General features: G+C 40.4%; 1 protein-coding gene across 2 annotated transcripts; it reads left to right on the top strand.

Moving 5' to 3' along the window:
* Positions 1-1,060: 1,060 nt before the first annotated feature.
* On the top strand, positions 1,061-4,488 carry LOC101746057 (uncharacterized). Of its 2 annotated transcripts, none has more exons than XM_038016292.2 (4): positions 1,061-1,190; positions 1,677-1,799; positions 3,078-3,284; positions 4,068-4,488. In XM_038016292.2, the coding sequence occupies exons 2-4, from the start codon at positions 1,782-1,784 to the stop codon at positions 4,398-4,400; spliced, it is 558 nt and encodes a 185-aa protein (XP_037872220.1). In that variant the 5' UTR covers positions 1,061-1,190; positions 1,677-1,781; the 3' UTR covers positions 4,401-4,488. The 2 variants fall into 2 exon arrangements, with proteins under 2 accessions (XP_037872220.1, XP_021205515.1); XM_021349840.3 differs by lacking the exon at positions 1,061-1,190 and adding an exon at positions 1,223-1,612 and having other exon boundaries at positions 1,690-1,799.
* The last annotated feature ends 4,812 nt before the right edge of the window (positions 4,489-9,300 follow it).

A 9,300-nucleotide genomic window follows, 5' to 3' on the forward strand; every position in this document is an offset into this window, starting at 1 on the left:
CACAAAACTCTTCTGAACGACATCTTAGATAAATAACAGGTTAAGTATTAACCTTTATTTAATGCAGGTTTTGAACCGTATTCTTTGAAGGACACGATTAGGTTCAAATCAATCTGTATTGACATATCAATAACATTTTTTTGTCCAAATGCACAGATTGCCACCTTTGATAATAGACAACTCATATATAGTATCAAGTTTACGAAAAGCGCGGCTTGTCTCGTAGTTTACTGTAGGCGCGCGAGTTCATGTCCATCCTGAGAAATGCGGTAGTGCTGTGACCTAGCTAACTATGGTAATGTCGATATTAACCACCGATTTAGTCAACAACTGTCAATTTGGTTTAATCAGTTTAATGTAACTTAAGGTAATTTTGCATTTTATGAAATAAAATAATAATGTGATAAGTAATTTTGTTGTTTATTTTAATCGAGAATTTTTTTTTTTAAATTCCAATTCAATCACCATCAAATGAAAAGACAACCGACAGATCAGAGTCGGAATCAGTATATTATTATTATTATTTATTTTTTTATTGCTTAGATGGGTGGACGAGCTCACGGCCCACCTGGTGTTAAGTGGTTACTGGAGCCCATAGGCATCCACAACGTAAATGCGCCACCCACCTTGAGATATAAGTTCTAAGGTCTCAGTATAGTTACAACGGCTACCCCACCCATCGAACCGAAACGCATTACTGCTTTACGGCGGAAATAGGAATAGAATAATCTGTACTTGTTGGAAGCGGAGTAGTCATGGTTAAATAACACAATAGCGTTAACGTAGATTTTCGATATCGATAAACGCGCGTCACAACCGTCAAGGACAACACTCGACGTCAGACGAGTGCGGGCAGGTGGGTGAAGGTGGGGCGAGCTGTCCCCGCGCGTCGTCTTTGGCCCCGATGGACATGAACTCGCGCGTGATAGTTTATGCCTATGTATAGATATATAACACAAATAATGTTAGTAAATTAAGTAATAATATATTTATAAATAATTGCAGTAAATACAATTTTAAATTAAAGCCAACGTTCGAGCGATGACAAACAAGTATGACGCATAGTTGTTTGTCACCGCCTACAAAAGCCCCTGCGCCGACCAATTCATTCTCGGTTGAGACGTCGGGCGGTGCGGAGCTCTCGCTCTGGCTTGATACTGTGTATAAGTGTGGACGTTTTGAATTGGAAGATAAGTATAATTATTACATCATTAAATAAATATTATTATGTTTGTGGAATATTGGTGGATGATTGTGGTGTATTATGTAAAGTGTTTTTATTTGCTATTTTATCATAAATAAATGAATATAATTAATAATTATTACATAATGGTATTATTATTACTCAATAGATGTTCCTGATGTAGTAACTGTGTTGAATTATGCTTTAATATGCAATTCAACAAATATATAGTGTAGAATTGATAAATTGCTGATTTTTAGGTTGTCAGTTCTTGGTTGCTATTATACGCATACAGTAGATTGTTCATCTTTTTCTAATTGCTGCGTTGAAGACAGTCGAAAACGGGCCAAAAAGCCTAGGTCATGTAATATGCGCCTACACGAAATGTTTAGCTGAGGTTCAGAATAAAATATGTATTTAAAAAAACGGGTATCTATCCTAAATGAGATAATTAAAATCACGTAAAACCTATTCGTTTATCGCATCCTCAAACGATATTCCTGCAGTTGTAGTATACAAGCCGCGGCGGAGACACGTGTTGAGCAACAAAGTTTGAAGAATAAATAAAGCAATCTTATAATCAAAACTCGAAACAAACATGATTTATTTTAAAGCGGTAAGTCAACATTTTTTCGATATATATATAATAATAATTAAACGAATTTTGGTATGTATGTTAATATTATTTAGAATGAAGATATACAGTATGTTTTTACACTTTAATGTGGGAAGGGGGAAGGAAAAAGACGAAGACGCTTTGAATTTTTTTTAAGAAACATTATTATTTCTGGTTTTTGCTCAATTCATTTTGTGTTTAAGAGGAAAATTGTAAACTTAATACACGCCGAGACCTAAGATCGGTTTGTAATGTGAAGGTCATGTTGTGTTTTGAAATAATTAACTCTTTGTGTTAATTTAATGAGCTTGTAGAGTGCGCTGTCTTATCGTCCCACCTTCTTTTTTTTATTGCCCTTGTAGGCAGACGAGTATACGGGCCACCTGATGGTGAGTGGTTCCCGTCGCCCATGGACGTCAGCAATGCCAGGGGCAGAGTCAAGCCGCTGCCTACCGAGCCAAGCCGCTGACTGCACCAGCTCAAGATTTCTCGGAAGATACTACTGCTTCAAATGTCTTATAGTGACTCGTGAATGTATCCCTTGACTTCAAAAGTTAAGGTCTCAATTCAATTTTGTATCTTATTTTATTTAGGTGTACTGTTTTCGGAAATGAAACAGTAGTAATACGTGAGGCAAAAACATTAAATCAATAAAAAAAACACCGTGTATTTGACACACCCACACACTCACAGATAAATACTCTTTGTTTATTGTCAAACTTTTGTTATTGCTTAAAGACTGTGGTCAAATTGAGAATAGATTAATATTGTTTATCTTTAATATTATCTGTCTAGAGTGTAGTCTTGGTGAAATCTGTGATTTCCTGTGTAGGAGTATTAGAAACATAATAATGTTCAAACTTATAATTTTTCTTAATTATAGTCGAATTTCGACTACTGCGGGATCACTAATAGTCTGAACAAACGTTCCGAATTTTCAAATAAAAGAAGTACGATTTGTAGGCTTTTAAAAAAAGTTCCTATTCAAATTGTCATCCGTGTTGGCGTTATCAAATGCGTAAAATAAAAATATAAATGAATATTATATAATATTATCAATAAATGAGTGATTAACTTGATTGTCATGAAGCATTTTTTTATTCTGCCTACGCCTAAATACAAAAAAAATGGAAAATTAGAGAAAGTTTAAATTCATGAAATCGTTACTTTTTTGGGAAGCAAAATTGAAAACGACCCATTTGCAAAAGAAGAAAATCTGAAATAGATCACTACCTATAAACCCGCTACCAATAAAACTAACGAGATCTCATGTTTCAGATCTTCGGTGTGGTCTCTCTGGTTTTGGCTGTGGCGACGAGAACTGTACAAGCACCATTGACGTCTCCGTGTCCTGAGTATTTCACTTACGAGACATCCCCATCGACACCAGATCGGTGGCATGGCGTATTAGTGCTGCCTCCTGAAATGGTCGAAGACTACTTATGGATTTACATCGCATTGAATCGCAAAATTCATGTGTTTGGCGTAAGACTTTTTTTACTACAGCCGTCGTGGCTTGCAGGATGAAGCGTATGATGTACCCTTATAGAAAGTTACGGTAATTTTTCGAACAATACCATAAATACTAAATACTACCTAGAGCCACTGCGTTCATCCACAGTGCGTTTCCAGAGATCTTTTTGCCACGTACCATCCGGCTTTGGAATGAGCTCCCCTCCACGGTGTTCCCCGAGCGCTATAACATGTCCTTCTTCAAACGAGGCTTGAGGAGAGTCCTCAGCAGTAGACAGCAGCTTGGTGTCTGATGCTGCTGACATCCTCGAGCGATAGCGACTGGTGGTAGGACCTCTTGTACTGGTGGTAGGACCTCTTTTACTGGCGGTAGGACCTCTTGTGAGTCTTGTGAGTCCGCGCGGGTAGGTACCACCACCCTGCTTATTTCTGCCGTGAAGCAGTAATGCGTTTCGGTCTGAATGGTAGAGCAGCCGTTGTAACTATAATGAGATCTTAGAACTTATATCTCAAGGTGGGCGGCGCATTTACGTTGTAGATGTCCATGGGCTCCAGTATCCACTTAACACCAGATGGGCTGTGAACTCGTCCACCCATCTAAGCAATAAAAAAAAGACCACTATGCAATCTTGATGATTGAATCTTATTAGATCGTAAGCACCAATATAAGGGAATAATTACTCATTGCGTCTTTATGTTCTTAAGCACCTATTCAAAGGTTGTGTCAGACACTCGAACGTTTTATAGATCATTCGCTGCTGTTCGAATTAGAAGCCCGACTTTGTTTTATTACAGAGCGACAGCGGGACTACCTCGACCGAAAACTTTCAAGAATTCTTAATCGATAAAAAAAAATATTTCAACTTTGATAGTGCAAAGAGTGAAGAAACTATAAGGTTTGTTACGTCCTACGATTATGCCCAGCCGATACCGCGCGTCAAGATTATAAGAGTCAATGGACGCGAAATATGCAGAGACAATAATACGACACAAGTCGGAAACGAGATAAGCTTTCCGACGCGCCCCGAGCTTCCGAATATGCTGCTTATATCAAAATTGAATGCAACCGGCTATACTCCCGAGTTTTTGTCAATTTTCCAAAACTCAACCTCTGGAGTTGCGCGATAAAGTGCATTTTCGACTTTAAATACTTGAACTGTGTATTATTATTATTAACTAACGTTGCATTAAACAATAAAATTTGGTACATACTTCATTTCTGTTATTTTCTTTATTCCACCTTAAAGGAGAGCTACTGCAAAAAAAAAAACATTTGAAGTCGTCGTGGCTTAAAGGATAAGACGTCACGGTGCATCGCTCAACACGAATGCACCGACAGGCAGGTACCAATTCTCCTAATGAAATACGTACTCAACAAATGTTCACGATTGACTTCCACGGTGAAGGAATAATATAAATCCATCGTGTAATAAAAATCAAATCCGCAATAATTATAATTTGCTTAATTACTGGTGGTAGGACCTCTTGTGAGTCCGCGCGGGTAGGTACCACCACCCTGCCTATTTCTGCCGTGAAGCAGTAATGCGTTTCTACTAAACTATACTTGAGACCTCAGAACTTATATCTCAAGGTGGATGGCGCATTTACGTTGTAGATGTCTTTGGGCTCCAGTAACCACTTAACACCAGGTGGGCTGTGGGCTCGTACTCGGCCCATTACGGACCTGCGTTATAAGAAGGATTGGTATATTTATTTGAGACTAGCTGACCCGGCAAACTTCCTAGTGCCTCAATCGATAAATAAAAAACCTAAGTAAGCTTAGCTGTATAAAATAAACTTAAAACAAACAAAAGGAATCCGTCCGACGGGGGACACATTAAAGGATAAACAAAATTGTTATTTTTATTTAATTCCGAGCATTTTCATATTTATCTACCTTTCAAACCATCTCTGGACTTCCACAAATAATTCAAGACCGCACGCTACCGTCACTCTAGCGCGCTGGCACCAGGAGGACGGGACGACGCGTCGGCGACTGCGGACTGCGATGCGGTTCACGCTTTCGTCGTCGCCGAACATACTGTGGAAGAGAAACCCGGTCGGCGGTGTATCGCTTTACGACCCGGTAGGCTGGTTCTGGCCCAGCGGGGTATCCCGGAACACCAGCGGCATTGCCCGGGCGGCCTGGCAAGGCCGCCGTACCGCGGAGACCGACGTCGTTGGTCGTCGACTATCGCCTCGACGACCCGTCGGTCGGGCGTCCTCGGGGTGGCGCCGCAAGTCTGGTTGTAGTGTTGACCGCGGCAACCCCTCTACTCTGACCGGGTTTTGACCCCGGACGGAGATCGGACGTCGGGTGTAATAGTGCAGGGGAGTCGTTTAGTGGGTGGGCCCTAAAATTCCTTGGGCCCGTGGTCTGCTTCCAACACCTTGCAGATCCTTGAGTCCCACAAACCCCGCGCGCCCCCTAGGCGCGGGGACCTCGTAGGAGGTTCGGCCCCCGGCCCGAAAAAAAAGAAAATATATAGTCTCTCAAGCTTAGGACGAAACGAAAAAAAAAAGTTGTAAAGTGTCACCCTGTTCCGAAGAGACATTTTACTCCGCTTACAGATCATGGGGTAGAGTCTACCGAGAATAAACGCGGCACGGTCACGGACTGATTTTATATGCGGGCGGAATGTCATCGATGCATCCAGGGTAACGCCCAGGTACTTGACCTTCTTGGCCCAGGGTATGGGTTGTCTAAAGAGAGTAATCGGAGGTGTGAGATTCCTCCTCCTAATCTGGGAGGAAATCCGCGTGGAGCTTCCCCTCTGAAATAGCACCGGAGTACTTTTCGCTGGGTTGATATCTATGCGCCATTTTCGGAACCACTGTCCTAGAGCTAGGGCTGCGCTCTGAAGCTTCTTCGCGATTAGGGACTTGTTTCTACTGGAATAGTAAACAGTCGTGTAGTCGGCGAATAAAGCTAACTGGGTCGGCGGCGAGCCCAATCGTGTTTGCCGGTTCGAACTATCAAGTCTTTTATCATTATTTTGTTAAATTTAATTTTCGATCTTAAGCTTCAAGGTAAAATAGTGGTGACTTTTGTGCTGAGATATTTGGACTCGGGTGACATTTTCCGAACAACGCTATAAAGTATCGCAAGGAAACAGATCTTGCAAACAGATTAAGTGAGAATAAACTCATAAACTAAATAAGCTTCATATTCTGCCGTGAAGCAGTAATGCGTTTTGGTTTGAAGCGTGGGGCAGCCGTTGTGTTGTAAAAACTGAGACCTTAAAACTCATATCTCAAGGTTGGTGGCGGCATTTACGTGGTATATGTCTATTAGCTCCGGTAACCACTTAACAACAGGTGGGCCGTGTGCTCGTCCACCCATATAAGCAATAATCTATACATATAAATAAAATTGAAGTGTCTGTTTGTAATATTGAAATAGCCTCTTTTTACTACATGCATCTGTATACCTAGTCAGGTCATAAATTCTGTCACATGTTTAATGTAAAATAATTGAAACAAGTTTATTCATTATGTAACCATTCATATACCAAAATTAACTTAACAAAACATAAATTCTTATGACACTAAAGTTTATTCAAAATGACCTCCGTGATTTTGAATACAGGCCTTCAATCTGCGCGGCCAGTCGTCTATCGCAGCACGAACGAGGTCCATGTCAATATCGGCGGCTGCCTTAATAAAGGATGTCTTGAGTGACTCCAAATTGGGATGAGGCTTTGAGCACGCCTTTTCCTCCAAGTGTTGCCATATCTTGTAATCTAACGGATTCAAATCTGGACTGGAGGAGGGCCAGTCTTCGTGCCGGATGAAGTCGATTTCACGCGCCGCCAGCCAGTCTTGTGTGCTCTTCGCTCTATGAGCTGGCGCCGAATCTTGTTGGAATACCCAGTGCCTGTTATTGAACATAGTATGAGAAACAGGTTCCACAAGGTTCGTCAGGACTGTATTTTGATACACAACTGCATTCGTTTTTACACCTATCTCACAAAAATGTACCTCTGTTAAGCCCCAATAAGAAACTCCCAACCATACCATGAGCGAGGATAGAAAATGACCTCGTTGGACACGCGGAATACGGTTGCTCGCTTCTTCACTACTGTGTGCGTACATCTTATTTTGTTTGTTGTAGCTCTCTTCTACGGTGAAAATTTTTTCATCCGAAAAAAGAGTTTCCCGATATTTTTTTCCCGCGTACCGCTTCAACAAAGCGCGGCATCTCTTCAGTCTCAGGTCCATTAGACGAGCATTCAAACGATGTCCTGTTTTTCTTCGATATGCCTGAAGCCCTAAGTCTTCATTTAACACCCTTTTCACCGTGGTTCTGCTTAACCCCATCTGAAGGGCCAACAGTTTCTGCTTACGTTTGGGATTTCTTTGAATTCGCGTCTTCACAGTTTTTATCACTGCTGGAGTCCTAACAGACCGAGGGCGACCACTTCTTGACCTGTCATCTACACTAGAGTCTTCATTGTATCGTTTGATGGTAAGATAAACGAATCTTTTGGTTATATTCAAAATTTTCAGTATGTTAAAAATTTTAATTGGCGCGTAACCGCAACGATGCAACGCAATAACTGCAACACGGTCTTCTTTAAGCGTCCACTCCATATTTAAAAATGAATAAAATTCTAAAAGTATACATTTTTATTTTCATGAACAATTCGAAATTCGAATTCAATAAACTTTTTTGTGGCCAGCATTCTAAAAGAAAAGTTTTTACTGTGTGACAATACTTATGACCTGACTAGTTATATACGGTACATACACCAAAATAACATTTTTTACAGTTTTGGTCTGTCTTATCTAATCTAATCTATAGAAAGTCGACACATTTTTATTTATATTATTTAGTCTGTATTTACGATCAATTACAACACCACATTCATAGAAGAAAAAAAACTGCTGTATGACATAGGGGTTCTATCTATTATATATACTTAGTCTGGCCATAAATACTGTTACAATTACAATAAAAAAAAAAAAATCTATTGCAAATAACATTTATTACTTTTACAGTGTGTTAGTTTAATACATAAATATAAAACAATTTAAAGTATAAAAAGCTTATTCGAAGTGGTCTCCATTGGCTGCAATACAGTCCTTTAAACGTTGAGGCTAGTTATCAATAGAAGCACGCACTCTTTCCATGGGAAAAGTTTTCACTGCCAATCGTACGGATTGTTTTAGGGACTCCAAATTATCATGGCGTTTAGAGCAAGTCGTACTCTCTAAAACTGACCATAAATCATAATCCAGCGGATTAAGATCGGGACTAGACGACGGCCAGTCTTCAGCTCTGATGAAGTCCGAAACGTTCATTTCCAACCAAGACTGCGTAGATCGAGCTTTATGACCTGGCGCCGAGTCTTGCTGGAAGGACCATTCTTGATTATTGAACATGGCGTTGTTAAGAGGCTTCACTACCTTCTCAAGAATGGTATCTTGATACACTTGTGCCGATGTTTTGATACCTTTTTCACAAAAGTATGGCTCAGTCACTCCTTCAACCACTACTCCACCAAACCATCACTGAAGTCGGATAGTACCCACGTTGCACTCTGTCGACTAATTGGGCTTTCTTAGAGCTTTGAGCATAAATACGGTCATTTTGTTTGTTAAAATGTTACTCAATTGTAAAAATTTTCTCATCCGTAAACAAAATTTTTCTACGACCTCCTTTTGCGTACCGCTTCAGTAGTTTATAACGTGTCTGTGTCTGAGGGTGTCCCTGGTATGCTGATGTTACATGAGGCCCAGTCGCGTCATTCCCCAAAAGGTGGTCTATGGGTCGAGAGACACGGGGCCGAGTCGCACCACTTCTAGACACGTCACCACCGGTAGACAACCGGTGAACAGGAGAGTCTGTGAGGAGGATCTCAGGGCGCCGCCACTTACCGTTCTGGGAGACTCACGCCAATAAATAAAAACAATTACAATAATATTATAACACTTGTGTTTATTCACTACAAATAACACAGATACAATTTTTATAATTGTTCACAAAGATTAATTTAGTGGTAAGGTACTATGTTACATGTGTGTC

This window comes from Bombyx mori, chromosome 16, assembly GCF_030269925.1.
Source record: "Bombyx mori chromosome 16, ASM3026992v2".
Lineage (NCBI taxonomy): Eukaryota > Metazoa > Arthropoda > Insecta > Lepidoptera > Bombycidae > Bombyx > Bombyx mori.